This window comes from Macaca nemestrina, chromosome 9 (assembly GCF_043159975.1).
Source record: "Macaca nemestrina isolate mMacNem1 chromosome 9, mMacNem.hap1, whole genome shotgun sequence".
NCBI classification, from domain to species: Eukaryota; Metazoa; Chordata; class Mammalia; order Primates; family Cercopithecidae; genus Macaca; species Macaca nemestrina.
The window spans coordinates 94,515,376-94,532,230 of NC_092133.1; the positions used below are offsets into that span (position 1 = coordinate 94,515,376).

The window sequence follows — 16,855 nt, forward strand, 5'->3', positions numbered from 1 at the left end:
GAAAGAGTGGGAAGGGGGTGAGAGATAGGAGACTACAAATCGGGTTGTGTGTATACTGCTTGGGTGATGGGGGCACCAAAATCTCACAAATCACTGCTAAAGAAATCACTCGTGTAACCAAATACCACCTGTTCCCCCAAAAACCTATAGAAATTAAAAATAAATAAAAATGTTTAAAGGAGAAAGGAAAGGAAAAAGGAAGGGAACTGAAAGACATCCAGATTGGAAAGAAATAAGTAAAACTCTTTTTATTCATAGATACTGTCTTCTAAGCTTCAGCAGCTTTTCAATACTCAACTCAATAAATCCAGAATGCTCAATAAAATTCATTAAAAAGCGACTTAAACTAATAAATGAGTTTTGCAAAGTTGCAAGATAGAAGATCAAGATACAAAATCAAGTGTGTTTCTCTACATTAGGAATAAAAATTAAGAAATTGACATTTTTGAAATAATACTATTTATCACAGCATTAAAATATAAAATGCTTATGGGTACATCTGAAAAGCTATGTGAAAGACCTGTAGAATTAAAACCAAAAAATATTTCTGAGAAAATTTTTTGAAAAAACAAAGGAGGCTGGGCGCTGTGGCTCATGCCTGTAATCCCAGCACTTTGGGAGGCCGAGGCAGGTGGATCACGAGGTCAGGAGATCAATACCATCCTGGATAACACGGTGAAACTCCGTCTCTACTAAAAATACAAAAAAATATAAAATTAGCCGGGCATGGCGGTGTGTGCCTGTAGTCCCAGCTGCTGGGGAGGCTGAGGCAGGAGAATGGCGTGAACCCAGGAGGTGGAGTGAAACCTACCCATTATTATTTTGTCTTTGGAAAACTCCAGCTCCTTCATGGTAACCATTTCTTTTCCATCAACAGCTACGTTTAATGCAGCCTGGTTCACAAGATTCTCCAACTCTGCTCCAGAAAAGCCAGTAGTACCTCGAGCTATAATTTCTGGATCAATGGCTAATGTAAAAAGAGAACACAACACTAAAAGTCCAAAACAGGTAAAAAGAAGCTCTTCACAAAGAACTCACATTCTGGCTGGGTGCAGTGGTTCATGCCTGTAATCCCAGCACTTTGGGACGCTGAGGCGGGTGGATCACCTGAGGTTAGGAGTTTGGACCAGCCTGGCCAACATGGTGAAACCCCGTCTCTACTAAAAATACAAAAATTAGCTTACCGTGGTGGTGTGCACCTGTAATGCCAGCTACTTGGGAGGCTGAGGCAGGAGAATCACTTGAACCCCGGAGGCAGAGGTTGCAGTGAGCCGAGATCGCACGGTTGCACTCTAGCCTGGGCAAAAAGAACGAAACATTGTCTCAAAACAAAACAAAACAGAAACAAAACAAAACAAAACACAAACGCAAAAAAACAAAAACAAAAAACTCACCTTCTGAGGGAAAAAAAGAAAATAGCTAGCTATAGCTATTCTGAGCCATAGTTTAGACATTTTTTCTCTGAATTTCATCTGGAAATACTTACTTTGGACATAAAAGGTGCCCTAATTATAGGAAACATATATAGTTTAATGAATTGATCCAGCTATCTCTGAAACTACTGCAGCTTTAATAATTTCATTTATTACTAAAATGGGTAATACATCTTCATATGTTTTGTTTTATAATTTGCATTCTTCTCTTTTGGCCCCATACTGACTATATCATGAGCTACTGTTTCTGAAGCTTTTTCTGTTACTTTGCATTTTACATTCATCTTAGAAAATATGTATATACATATATATTTCCTCAAATATTATCTGTCTGAATACTCTAAAAAAACCTTTCTTTAGAATCAGGGTTCAAAACAATAGAATCTCCTGGATACACAATAACTAAGGAATGGACTTTTAAATGAACATACTAATGGTAAAAAAAAAACAGACGATAAAAATGAACTGGCCTTTTAATATTAATACATTTACCCTGAAAGGAGCACACACAGGGTGAGTTGTGTATCACCACTTTATAGAAATGATAATGTTTGTTTCGATATAATTAGACTTATATTGATCGAACTTTATTTTATTGAGATACCATTTCAAAATTTCTGTTCAACCTTTTACATCTGTCCTTGGAACTGTAACCTGCATGTCAAAATGACCAGGAAGTATTAAGGTACTACAGGAATAATGTAAAAGGAAAATATAAATTAATAAACTGATGATGCTAAAGCTCAGATTCAACAGGACTGACACCCTAATGACATGAGTGGGAAGCCAAGGGCAGCCAGAGAACAGATGGAGTTTTGTACGTAAATATTCAGATAATTCCTTTTGAAACAAGGCTCAAGTAACAGTGTCAATAACCAGAAGGCAGAACAAGGCTCATTTAGATACATGTGTGTACCTAGATAGCCTACCCCTCAGAAACAAAAGCATGAAAGCAGCTCAGTTCAGGAACAAATAATTCCACAAAAAACTGTTATGAGAAGCACACATCTAAGTGTGTGGTTAGACTTGTACGGAATGTTAGACTAAGTACAGAATGTTAGACTAGAGTCTTAGGCAGTGACAAACTAGTGATCAAATAAAAATATGAATAACTTGTACAATAAATTTTTTTCATAGTAACTTTAAACCTAGTTATAATGCTACAGTGAATTTATTTTAAAAATGCTGTCTACATAAAACTTTTGTGACATACAACAAAGAAATATTTTAACAGTTTTATTGAGATGTAATTCACATAACAGAATTTAAAGTGGATACTTCAGTGGTTTTTAATATATTCAGAATTGTACAACCATCAGCACAATCTAATTTTAGAATATTCCCATCCCCACAAAGAAATCCCATATCAAGTGGCAGCCATTCGCCACTCTCCCTAACCTCTGGTAACAGCTAATCTAATTTGTCTCTGTGGATTTTCTTATTCTGGACATTGCCTATAAATGGAATCATATAATATGATGTTTTGCAATGTACTTCTTTTAGCATAATTTTGTAGCATGTAAACAGCACTTCACAAAAATCTTCTTTTAATACTTACTTATCTAATGCCTCTGGGAAGTTTGTGGCTCCTATTATGATAAGTCCTTCATTGGGTTGACAACTACATAGGAAAATATGTCATATTTTCACTAACATTGAAGCACAGCACACATGTAGAAATGCTCTACACAAAACTTTTTTTTTTTTTTTTTTTTTTTTTTTTTTTTTTTTTTTTTTTTTTTTTTGAGACTAGGACTCCCTTTGTGGCCTAAGTTGGAGTGCACGAGTACCTTCATAGCTCACTGTAGCCTCAAATTTCTGGGAAGAAGTGATCCTTCTGCCTCAACTTCTCAAGTTGCTGGAACAACAGGCACATGCCACCATACCTGACAAATTTATTTTTATTTTTTATTTATTTTAAAAAATTTTCTCCCCAATTTCTAGGTACAAGCCACTGACTATTTTCTTTCTTTCTTTTTCTTTTTTGAGATGGAGTCTCTCTCTTGTCACCCAGGCTGGAGTGTAGTGGCGCGATCTCTGCTCACTGCAAGCTCCACCTCCTGGGTTCAATGCCATTCTCGTGCCTCAGCCTCCTGAGTACCTGGGACTACAGGCGTCCGCCACCACGCCCAGCTAATTTTTTTTTTTTTGTATTTTTAGTAGAGACGGGGTTTCACTATGTTAGCCAGGATGGTCTCAATCTCCTGACCTCATGATCCGCCTGCTAAGAAAAGAGACTAATACCACCAGTCATCTGTGGCTACATATCTTCACAATCATCTGGTCTATGTAGGAAAAGATAACCTAATATAAAAAAGTTTAGGTGCCTGGTTAATTTTTGAAAAAATTACTTTCAAGCATACCAATTCAAATTATTCGCTCCTGGGCTTCCTATGTAGTTTCAAAATGTCTTATATTGACTTTTAAGACACTTCTTTCAAAACAACATCAACTCTTGCTTTTTACATTATAAACATTGAGGTAAGCTTTAAACCTGCCACAACATTAAAAGCTAGTCATAAACTGTGTAGAAACAAGTGTATTTCTTCAAATAGACTACTAGTCTCAGCTTGAATCACTGTTTTTCTATCTTAAGTACAACAACAAATGAAAAAGTATATAAATACCACAAATTAAATGAGTTGATATTCAAATATCCAATTAGTAGTGAAAACAATACAATAATGAGAGAAAAAGCTTGTCTTGATTTCTTGCTTGAGGGACTACTCTGTTTCCTATACACATCACATTTTTCATATCTCTAGATATGAAATGCCTTATGGAAATAATTTGCATAAGACCACTTCTACATATATCAAATGCTGGGAGGCATCACCATATTCTAAGACAAAAGGAGACTCAATTACCCATCCATTTCAGCAAGAAGTTGATTTATGGTCTGCCTTAAATATGGATGCATTGAGATTCAATTCTCTTCCCACCAACAGAATCTAATTCCTCAATAAATGTAACACAAGGAACATTCGCATTTCTTCCCCTAAGACAACAAAAAAGATTCAAATAAGCTGAAAGAAGTTAACAGTTTTGAACAAGATAAATATTAAAATTCTATAAAACTGTCAAAAGCCAACAAAAATATTCATTGTAAGAAAATACACAAAAGGAGGTCAATTTTTACTGATTTAAGAATAGTAGCTTCGGGAGGAAAAAAAAAAAACTATACCAAAGAAAATGATTTAAAATAAAAGCAATTAGGCATTCATTCTTCCTAGATATACAAATATCATATACAATTAGGTTTGAAGCTTATTACTCCCTAATTCCATACTATAAAATTGATGAATAAAATGAAAAAAAAAAAACCTAAGAGATTTTTGGTAGCCTCCAACCTCATTTTGCACTTCCACTAGCTCTTTCAATAATTCATATATTAAGCTATCCAAATCAAGATCCCACAGTTGCTATTTTAGCTATCAAAACTAATTAGCATGCAAAGCTAGAGGCCCCAAAAAATAGAAATTAAAAAAAGGAAAAAGAAAAGTAATTATCAAAGAAAGGGGAAGATACACACTTCCCTTAAAATTAACAAAATTTAGTATTGTATGAAAGATACATCAAAATGTACTAAAAAGATTTCTGATACTGCTGACTCCCACACCACAAACATCTCATCAAATTTGGATCTAGAAGCATAATAAAAAGGAACATCAGCTTCTCCTGCTCAGGAAGTGACTTTCCAGTCCCTGGGAGTCCAACTAAAAGAATTCCTAGAAGAAAACAAAACAATAATGATTCAAAGTATTTTTAAAAAATCCCCCGATATGAACCTATAAAACAAATAGTTATTCATTTATATAATTTTCAGGTTAAGGTCATAACAATAAGCAAGATTTTGAAACACAGTAAACCATACTTGTGTCTGCTATAGGTTCACTTCAGAATCTTGTCCAAAATTAATTTTCCTGTATCATGTAAGTATTGTTTACATACCAACAACAGACATGACAGGGAGAACCTTGAGGCAAAAAAATACAAACCCTTTTATCACTAAATAAGTAAGATAAAAATTCAAGTAGAAATAGATTAAAAGACTAAACAATCAAATGCAATTCGTGAATCTTGAATTGACAATATGATATTAAGGAAATAGTGTTAATTTTCTTTGGTGGGATAAGATTATTATGTTTATTTAGGACACTGTCCTTATTCTTAGGTGATGTATAATGAAGTCTTTAGATGTCAAGTAGTTGATGTCTATAGTTTTCTCTCAAATGTTTGGGGGGGGGGGAAACACACACATATACAGAAAGCAAATATGACAAAATGTTAACAATTGTTTAGTCTAAGTTGGTAGGATATGGACGTTAATTGTACTGTTCTTTCAAGGTTTTCCATATGTTTGAAAATTTTCATAATATCATAATAATTTTCACATGTTAGAAAAACAGAATTGCCTGATTTGTATGTTTTTGTAAATATACATATTACATTTAAAAAGCAACAAAACTTCTTTACATACATGTTTGCTGCATTTTAACATTAAAAAATTACAGTAAAGAAAGCTCAAGCTCAAAGATAGCTTTATGACTATTCTAGTATTGTCATGTTTCAGTGATACTTAACTGGTTTAAATCATATTAATTTCTGTGGATTACATCTTGGTATCTGAAGATTTTTCTACAAATTTATACTACTCAAATTTTCTACAAACTTAAAATACTCCTTGTGATTAGAAAGAGGAAGAGTGAGGCCGGGTGCAGTGGCTCAGGCCTGTAATCCCAGCACTTAGCGGGGTCGAGGCGGGTGGATCACGAGGTCGGGGGACTGGCTAACATGGTGAAATCCCGTCTCTACTAAAACCACAAAAAATTAGCCAGGGTTGGTGGCGGGCACCTGTACTCCCAGCTACACAGGAGGCTGAGGCGGGAGAATGGCGTGAATTCGGCAGGGGGAGCTTGCAGTGAGCGGAGATCGTGCCATGCACTCCAGCCTGGGGGACAGTGCGAGACTCTGTCAAAAAAAAAAAAAAAAAGGAAAGAAAGAAAAGAAAAAAAAGAGGAGGAGAGTAGGTCGGTCACGTGGCTCACGCCTATAATCCCAGCAATTTGGGAAGTCGAGGCTAGTGGATCACCTGAGGTCGAGAGTTCAAGACCAGCCTGACCAATATGGAGAAACCCCGTTTCTTTCTACTGAAAAAAAAAAAAAAATACCCGGGCATGGTGGAGCATGCCTGTAATCCCAGCTACTCGGGAGGCTTGAGGCAGAAGACTCACTTGAATCCGGGAGGGGGAGGTTGCAGTGAGCCGAGATCGCATCATTGTACTCCAGCCTGGGAAACAAGAACCAAACTCCGTCTCAAAAAAAAAAAAAAAAAAAAAAAAAGGCGGGGAGGAGTGTAACTATTAATACTTCTGTGGTTTTAAACATTCACTCCGTGATGTGATAGCACTGCTTTAATAAATGTGCCCTAAATTAGCAAAGGTTCCTTGCAGATAATTTCATACACTGCTGTATTCTCACTAGAGATAGGTGGCTGTATAAAAACAAGCATTAAAAAGGAGTGTCATCCTTTAACTCAGCAACTCCATTTCTAGAAATGTAGTCTAAGGAATAATTAAACATGAAGGCAAAGCCTTGAATTAAGATGATCACCACAGTACTATTTTTAATAGTAAAAGACTGGAAACCAAATAAAAATTGAATATAAATGGTTAAATTGTGATACAACCATAAATTAGAAGGATACTATGAAGTCATTAAAAACCATGTTAACCATGAGAAAACATCAGACAAAGCCAAACTGAAAACATTCTATAAATAATTAGGCAAGTACTCTTTCAATTATAAAAAGCATGATTAATCCTCTTCTCCCCACTCCCTCACAAAAAGGCTAAGGAATTGTTTCATTAAAACAAACAAACAATAAAAATCTAAATGTTATATGTGATCCTGGATTGGGTCTTCAACTGGGGAAGAGGGTAAGGATCAGGGTAACACTACAACGGATATGGACTGTAAATTTCATAATGGTTTTGTAGATATGTTAAATGTCTTTTTTGTGTTGTTGTTTTTTGAGATGGAGTCTCACTCTGTCCCCCAGGCTGGAGTACAGTGGCTCAGTCTTGGCTCACTGCAACCTCCACTTCCTAGGTTCAAGCAATTCTCTCGCCTCAGCCTCCCGAGTAGCTGGGATTACAGGCACCTGCAACCAAGCCCGGCTATTTTTTTTTTTTTTTTGTATTTTTAGTAGAGACGGGTTTTCACCATATTGGTCAGGCTGGTTAGAACTCCAATGGCCCCTGGTTCAAGACCAGACTGGTCTTGAACTCCTGACCTCAAGCAATCCATCTGCCTCCACCTCCCAAAATGCTGGAATTATAGGTGTGAGCCACCACACCCAGCTAATGTCCTAATTTTCGTATTACTCTGGAGTTATGTAAAAGAATACACTTAGGGGTGACTATGTTTACAATTTACCCTCAAATAGTTAAAAATTTATTTACTGACAAATAATTTTTATATTTATATATGTGTAAAGAGACAAAGTGAATGATTTTTATAAGGGGGCTAGGTTGAGCGCACTGGCTCATGCCTGCAGTCCTAGTATTTCGGGAGGCCAAAGTGGGTGGATCGCTTGAGCCCAGGAGTTCAAGAGGAGCCTGGGCAATATGGAGTAATCTCATCTTTACAAAAAATACAAAAATTAACCAGCATGGTGGTGTGTGCCTGTGGTCCCAGCTACTTGGGAGGGTCACCTGAATTCAGGAGGTCATGGCTACAGTGAGCCATGATTGCATCACTGTACTCAAGCCCGAATCTAAAAAAAAAAAGAACTAAATATTAAAAATGTGTGAGTCTAGGTTAAGGATATGAGGAGCAATCTATGTACTATTGTTGTAACTTAAAGTCTGAAATTATATAAAAATTTGCAGTTACAAAAAAAAAGGCTGTGGAATTTGTTCAGAATGATCATCCATTTTGTAAAATAGCAATTAAGACTTAAACTTCAATCAGTTAAAATTATATTAGTGATATATTACAGGGTTTTTTTTTAACATCAAATCATGGGAAAGAAAAGATATCTTACTTTTCAGAAGTTTACCTCCAAGAACCGTAAATTTTTGTGAATTTTTCAAGAACTCAACAACTTCCTGTAATTCTTGTTTAGCTTCCTCCACCTAAAGTGACACAATTTTTCAAATAACTTTAGATAATGGATACATTTGGTTAGATTATCAAGGCTTCTCTTTTGAAAATCATAAATTTAATTTGGATATGGAATTAACCTGACCTTCTTTATTTCAGTGAAAGAAGTACACAAAAATGGCCCCTTATAAAACACACAAAGGGTTTTCCCCTGACCATTATTTCCAGTTATGCAAAATCTCCTTACTATCCCCAAAAAATCATTCTGAATTTTCGTTTTCTCAGTGAGAAAACAAAAGTCAAATACGTTGGGCATAGTTAAAAATAAACTACCTAATGAGGAGCAGACTTAAACATGAAACATATCTTTATGCCAAAGGGCATTCCAAAAATGTACAATTATTGTCATGATTCACTTATTATTTCAAGAAAAAGTCCCAGACGTATTTCCAGGAAATATTATACTTATTAAAGAGCAAAGTTATGTTTTTTTTGTTAGACTTGGAATGGTCTTTGAAAGTTATTCTGATTAAACCATTAATTAAAAATTTACTAATGTTGTCGGGCGTGGTGTCTCACGACTGTAATCCCAACACTTCGGGAGGCTGAGGTGGGTAGATCACGAGGTCAGGAGTTCAAGATCAGCCTGGCCAAGATGGAGAAACCCCGTCTCTACTAAAAATACCAAAAAAAAAAAAAAAGAAAAAAAAAATTAGCTGGGCTTGGTGGTGGGCACCTGTAATCCCAGCTACTCAGGATGCTAAGGTAGAGAATTGCTTGAACCCTGGCAGTGGAGGTTGCAGTGAGCCAAGATCACACCACTTCACTCCAGTCTGGGTGACAAAGTGAGACACCATCTCAAAAAAAAAAAAAAATTACTAACATTTTAATCAAGTTAATGGTTAAAAATAAAGCATTTTCTTTTCACAGAGTGTGTGTATACATACGTGTGTGTGTGTGTGTATGTGTATGTGTGTGTGTATATATATATACACACACACATACACATACACACACACACACACACACACACATATATATATATATATATATATATGAAAGCTTTGCCCACTCCTAGGTCCAGAAGTGTGTACATATGTTCACCAAGAGATGTGTACAAGAATATTCACACCAGCTCTATTTGAGCCAAAAACTAGAAATAACCCGAATGTCCACCTAAAGTAGTATAATTGCACAGTGTTGTGGTATTTGTATAATGGAATACTATGCAATAAGGATAAATAAACCACAGCTCAAATAACTGATGGATCTCACAAACATCATGTTGAATAAAAGAAGCCTCAGTCAGGTGTGGTGGCTCATATCTGTAATCCCAGCACTTTGGGAGGCCAAGGCAGGCAGATCATGAGGTCAGAAGTTTGAGACCAGCCTTGCCAACATGGTGAAACCCTGCCTCTACTAAAGGTACAAAAATTAGCCAGGCTTGGTGGCAGGCACCTGTAATCCCAGCTACCTGGGGGACTGAGGCAGGAGAATCGCTTGAACCCAAGAGGTGGAGGTTGCAATGAGCCAAGATTGCGCCACTGCACTCCAGCCTGGGTGACAGGGCAAGACTCTATCCAAAAATATAAATTAAAAAAAAGCATCATACAAAAGAAGATATTCTATATGGATTACATTTATCAAAATCCAAAAACAGGCAAAATTCATGTGTGGTATTAGATAGGAAAGTGTCCCTAGGTAGGGAAGACGGTAACCAGAAGGAGGCATCAGGGAGGTTCTGGGCTTCTGATAATGCTCTGTTTCTTGAGCTGGATACCTATAACACAGACACTTTTTGAAAATTTATGCACCTTGGTGTGAATTTGTTAAACTTCAATGAGATTTATGGTCAAAAAAAAAAAAAAAGACTTGGCTGGTTTATTAAAAGACAACTTGAAAGATAATATCCATGTGCTAAAAGAAGACTAAAATACATTTGGTCAAAATAATAGATACAATGCCAATTTTAAGTTGTAGGGATAAAGGAGAAGAGATTAAACATAATTTACTATTCAAATAAACTATATTATCTCCCCAAATTCTGCGGCAAGAGAATTCTCACTTGAGGAACGTAAGATCTATCAAGGAAAATAGTTAATGGGATCAAGGTAACGAATCAAGTTATTAAAAGCCCTTATTAATATTTAAGGCTATATATACAAGTATGCCTATATATTCAGAAATTCTAGGCAAGGAAACGATATTCCTATACAAGCTCTTTGATATTTGGTAAAAATTTGAACACAGGAACTACGTAATGGCAAAGCTGTTCTGATAAATGCTATTGAATTTGCTCTATATAAATTTAGGTCTTATGACAATTATAAAATTAATTCATTTTAGCATGGAAAACTTTGTAGGATCTATCTTAATTGTGATGTCTACTTTCATTATGCTTAGTCATCAGCATGGTTTTAGTTTAGTACTCAGAAATCCCCACATTCCAGGACAAGCGTGGTGGCTCATGCCTATTACCCCAGAACTTTCTGAGGCTGAGACGGAAGGTTTGCCTGAGCTCAGGAGTTTGAGACCAGCCTGGACAACAAAGTGAGACTCTGTCTCTACAAAAAAAAAAAAAAAAAAAGGAAAAAATCAGCTGGACCCGATGCCTCTCACACCTATAATCCCAGCACTTTAGGATGAAAAGATGGGTGGATCACTTGAACTCAGGAGATCAAAACCAACCTGGGCAACACAGCTAAATCCCGACTCTACAAAAAAAGTACAAAAATTAGCCAGGCGTAGGGGCACACATCTGAAATCACAGTCACCTGGGAGGCTGAGGCAGGAGGATGGCTTGATTCCAGGAGTAGAAGTGAGCTAAGATCACACCACTGCACTTCACCCTGGGTGACAGAGCCAGACACTGTCTAAAAAGAATAATAAAATTAAATTAAAAAATTAGCCAGGTGTGGTGATGCATGCCTGTGACCTCAGCTATAAGGGAGGCTAAGGCAGGAGTCTCACTTGAGTCCAGAAGGTCGAAGCTGCAGTGAGCCAAGATCACGCCATTTCACTCCAGCCTGGGCCGCAGAGCGAGACGCTGTCTCAAAAAAGAAAAAAATTATCTCATTCCAAAAGAAGTGTGGTATATTCAGTAAATAAGTATATACATTACAGGCAGAAAATAACAATGCCCTATCTGACCACAGCCTTAATACAGGCTCAATTTAGAAAAGGCATGCAGACCTCAAACACAATGAGAAGAGCCCTCCACACTGATGATTGAAGGTTTCAAATAATCACTGCACCAACCTCTTCCTCAATTGTTCCCTTTATACAATTCCAACAGGGTTCATAACCATTTAAACTGGAAAGGAAAGGAAATAACTGCTTGGTGTAAAACTATCATAATGATTCCCAATTCCTCATTCCCCAATAGTCTAGGTTGAAAAAAACATGAGACACAAGTATGTAAAGAGGAAAAGCAGAAATAATAACATAACCAGTCTCTTCAGATTTGGAAGAGTCCTCAGATCACGTACTTCAGATCCCTCCTGCAGGAAGAATTTCTTCCAAAACTTTCCTGAAAGATAATTACCCAGCCACTAGAGATCTCAGAAATCAAATATAATAGAGCAGATGTAACGGCAAAGCACAGAGAAGAGCACGGTGTGGGACTAAAGTTCTGGAATTTATATGTGGAAGAGATAAAAGAAATAGAAAATCAGTAGAAAAAAACATTTTGACTTGTATTGATGTAAATTCATGATCCCAAATTTCAAGTGAGCCCAACAGCTTTATTTCCCATTTCCATTCGTTCTCCTATTCCTACACAATTTACTTGCTCCGTAAATCACTCATTCCTCCTCTCACAACCGTATTCTTTCTTCTCGTTACCTTGATTCTGTCAATTTCCACAACCCCCACCTACTAGTTTACCGACATTCCAACTTTATTTTGTACTATGAGATAAATTATCTGCGCTTCTCTGTCAAAAAAAAAAAAAATCCAAGAATTGTTTGTAATCCTCTATTCCATCTCAATTCTTTTTACCTCTTGTAAACCCACTGCAGTCGGAATTTAACCCCTGCAACTCCATTAAAATTGCTCTTTATCAGGTACACCAGTGACCTACTGCTAAATCAAATGGTCAGTTCTCACTTGGCCCATCAATAGCATTTCACATTGCTGATCACTCCCCTCATCATAGAAATATTTTCTTCTAGGATACCTTTGTCACTTAACACTAGCAGTTCCTTCTTAGTCTTGGTTCCTGGCTTCTTCTCTCAGTCTTATGAACCTTCAAGTGTTCTATAGCTCAGTATTTAGACTCTCTTCTGGTTACACTTACTCCCTGGGTAATCTCATCTAAACATGTGTACTTAACATATATGTTAAATTAAACATGTTATATGTAAACTTATGTTATGTTATATATATATAAACAACATATATAAGTATATGTTAAATTAAACATGTTATATATAAACATGTTATATATGTTATATATAATATGTTAAATATAAATATAACATATAAATATATATAAATGTAATCTCATATTTTTAATTCTAGTGTAGACCTATCCCATACCTCCCAAGTGGTATATCCAAGTTACTCAAGTTTTCATTTGTATCTCTCACACCTAACATACCTAAAACTAAATTTCCAACCTTTGTCCCCCAAATCTGCTCCACTCACGGCCTTTTAAATCCTCAATAAAGGCCGGGCGCAGTGCTCATAGCTGTAATCCCAGCACTTTGGGAGGCTGAGATGGGCGGATCACGAGGTCAGGAGTTTGAGATCAGCTTGGCCAACATGGTGAAACCCCATCTCTACTAAAAATACAAAAATTAGCCAGGCATGGTGGCAGGCACCTGTAATCCCAGCTACTCAAGAGGCTGAGGCAAGATAATCGCTTGAACCTGGGAGGCAGAGGTTGCAGTGAGCCGAGATTGTGCCACTGCATTTCAGCCTGGGCGACAGGGCAAGACTCTATCTCAAAAAAAAAAAAAATTATATTGGTTTTACTTTCAAAAATGAACAAATCAGATACTCTAATACCTCAGAACCTTTGCTCAATCTGTTCCTTTGGCCAGAAATGTTCTTGTCTCAGATAAATGCAGTTTATTCCATCTTCTCCTTCAGATTTTCTCTCAAATGTCACCTTCTCTATCAATCACACCCTGAACATTACATTTAAAACTATAATCTTTCTCCCAGAGCTCCTATTCCTCTTTACCCTGCTCTATTTTTTCCTCCATACATTTTTATTACCTTTTAACATACTCTACTAAATTCTTATATGACATATCAGTGTCCAGTTCCTGCTTTTAGAATTTAAACTCTATGAAGGCAAAGATTATTCTATTCCAGTAGCTAAAATAGGGTCTAGCACTTAATAGATACTATTAAATATTTAGGCCAGGTGTGGTGGCTCACACTTGTAAACCCAACACTTTGGGAGGTCGAGGTGGGTGGATCATGAGGTCAGGAGATCGAGACCAACCTGGCTAACACGGTGAAGTCCTGTCTCTACTAAAAATACAAAAAATCAGCCAGGCGTGGTGGCGGGTGCTTGTAGTCCCCGTACTCAGGAGGCTGAGGCAGGAGAATGGAGTAAACCCGGGAGGCGGAGGTTGCAGTGAACCAAGATCGCACCACTGCACTCCAGCCTGGGCGACAGAGCGAGACTCCATCCCCCCCCACCAAAAAAAAGCCATTAAGTATTTAACAAATTAATGGACTATAAACTAGGATTTATACATTCTATTCATTCAAGAAATACACATTGTCGGCTGGGCACGGTGGCTCACGTCTGTAATCCCAGCACTTCAGGAGGCTACTGGAGTTAGAAAAATCAATAAGAGGCATAGGTAAAGAACGGCTATTTATTAACTATCTACTATGTGCCAAGCACACACATTATTTGTCAGAATCTAAAGTAATTTCCTCAAGGTTACATAGCTAATAAGTAGAAAAATGAATTTCAAACGTTAGTCAACTTGACTCTGAAGTCCACATTCACTCCACTATACCAGGCTGCTCCTTCATAAATTATACTAATCTCTGTCGTAAAGCAAGATTTGATACTTGGGTATTATTATTTATCCCAAAATACAAATGTTTCTAATACTTTGGGATACAATTTTACCTATTCCAGAATACATTGTAGAATCAAATATCGACTTTATTCAGAGTATCAATTACAGAATTAATGAAGAAGGCAAGGCAATCTTCTTAACTTACACCTTTAACATGTTCGAAGGTGACATTTTTCATCTGGACAGGATCTACTGCAGAATCAAGCCCCATTGTTGTCCAGAAGCGGACTAAAGGGAAGAAAAGAAATGTTTATATTTGATAGGTTAATAATATTCCAATCACTTTACTTTTTAGATGTAAGAAAGCAAAGCCTAGAAAAATTAAATATCTAAGAGAACTAACTTCACATGTCAAATCAGAATGAGAAATAGAAACTAGGTCTCCTGGATTTCTAAACTATTTTCAAAGAGTAAGCGATTCACATTAAGAAGACATATTTCAGTTGCTCTGCCTATGGAGTAGCCATTCTTTTATTCCTTTACTTTCTTAATAAACTTGAAAAAATAAAAATTAAAAAATAATAAGACATATTTGTACTTTCCAGTTAATAAAATCAAAAATTATTTTCCACTTCTCATTGTAGTATCTAATGATAGAAATCTTAAATCAGCATTTCTCAATCTTTGGTGTGAATAAAACTCACTTGAGAAATATGTTAAAATGCAGGTTCTCAGGCCACAGCACAGAACTATGTTTGCAAATTTGAGAAAGGGCCCAGCAGAATTTGCATTTTTAACAAAAACTTTGATTATTCTGATATAACTGGTCACAGATCTACACTTTGAAATATATTGCCTTAAAGTTAGCAGAAAATACTGACACACATTAATAAGAAACTGAAGTTTAACACATTATTACACTTTTCTTGTAGTCTTCTTCCTCTGAAAACTGTTATTACTTGCCCTCAAATGGCCTATCAGTTATGACATCATTAAGTACAACCAAGACAGAACAAGTCTGATAGGACAGGAAAATATTTGAGATCAGTTTTGGAGAACTATTACAAGGATTTCTTAAATATTTCCCACTCATGTAGAAACTTCCAAACTAGAGCAGTTATAAATGAGTAAATTGAGCAAATTCTAATTTCCTCAAAAGAAGCCCAAAAATACTTTTAAAATAGGCTGAAAAATGAGTTGGCAAAATACAGGGTTAAGAAGAAATCCTTAATAAATCAAGAACACGGAAGCTGGGAGAGCAAATTTAAAATAGTAATTCTAGAATGAACACTAATAGTTTTAGCCCACTAAAGTATTTTTTAAAGAATCTGTACATATCCTTAATAATAAAGAGAATAGAGAACACAGGGTGAAAACTGCATGGTGGTTGAAAAGGTAATTGGAACCACTTAAGTCTGACACTATTACTTCATTTCAGATAAGCAAACTATAAAAAAGGGAAACATTTAATGTGATTTTATTAGTTTATCTTTGAAATAGAAGGCTTGTATTGCTTGTATCAGCTTGTTTTGCTATTATAAAATTCTTCCAAGTAATTTTTAAATTAATTAAATAATTAATTTTCCTTTCACCTTGTGGATCAGGATAATTTTTAAATTTTACAACTGGACAGGTATCATTTCCAAAAATCTGGAAAACTAATCACTACTAGGAATGAAAGCCTAGCTTCTAGAACTATAAACATTAATGTGTTCTTTCTTTAAGGCTTAGATTAAGCATTGAAAAGAATCACGTATTTAAAGGAATAAGAAGCTAATACGTTAGATTAATAAGAAAACTTTTAACAGATAAAAATGTTTTTTTTAAAAGTCCATAAATGCTGAATAGCAGCAGAATGAAGAGAATCAGACAGGTTCATCTTAGGGAATCTAGGGGAGAAAGAAAAAGCCTTACATCAAATAACATTAATGAAATATGACAGCTCAATGAAATGCAAATATTAGGTTATTGTTGATAATCACATTTCATCACATGCAATTTTGGAATCTGGCATTCTTTTTCATAACTGCTATGATTTCCTGTAAGTACCCTATTATCAGAAACTTCATTAAAGCTGAGCATCGTGGCTCATGCCTATAATCCCAGCACTTTAAGAGGTCAAGGCAGGAGGATCACTTGAGCCCTGGAGTTCAAGACCAGCCTGGACAACATGGCAAGATTCCATCTCTACAAAAATTAGCTGGATGTGGTGGCATACGCCTGTGGTCCTAGCTAGTCAGGAGGCTGAGGTGAGAGGGTCACTTGAGCCCAGAAAGTTAAGGCTGCAATGAGCCGTGATTACACCACTGCACTCTGGCTTGGGCG

At 36.3% G+C, this 16,855-nt stretch overlaps 1 protein-coding gene across 29 annotated transcripts in view; it reads right to left on the bottom strand.

The window, feature by feature from the left end:
- LOC105499843 (MAGUK p55 subfamily member 7-like) overlaps positions 1-16,855 on the bottom strand; it is a 112,627-nt gene that overhangs the window by 48,677 nt on the left and 47,095 nt on the right. For 12 of the 29 annotated variants that reach the window (XR_011608070.1, XR_011608068.1, XR_011608067.1 and 9 more), the window contains 6 exons: positions 14,736-14,818; positions 8,482-8,572; positions 4,301-4,431; positions 2,992-3,054; positions 1,185-1,297; positions 812-967 (listed from right to left, as the gene is read on the bottom strand). Coding sequence is in view for 1 of the 29 variants with exons in the window: in XM_071070134.1 (XP_070926235.1) it covers positions 14,780-14,818 (39 nt within the window). In the remaining 28 variants the exon portion in view is untranslated. The other 17 variants (XR_011608089.1, XR_011608085.1, XR_011608082.1 and 14 more) reach the window with 11 other exon arrangements.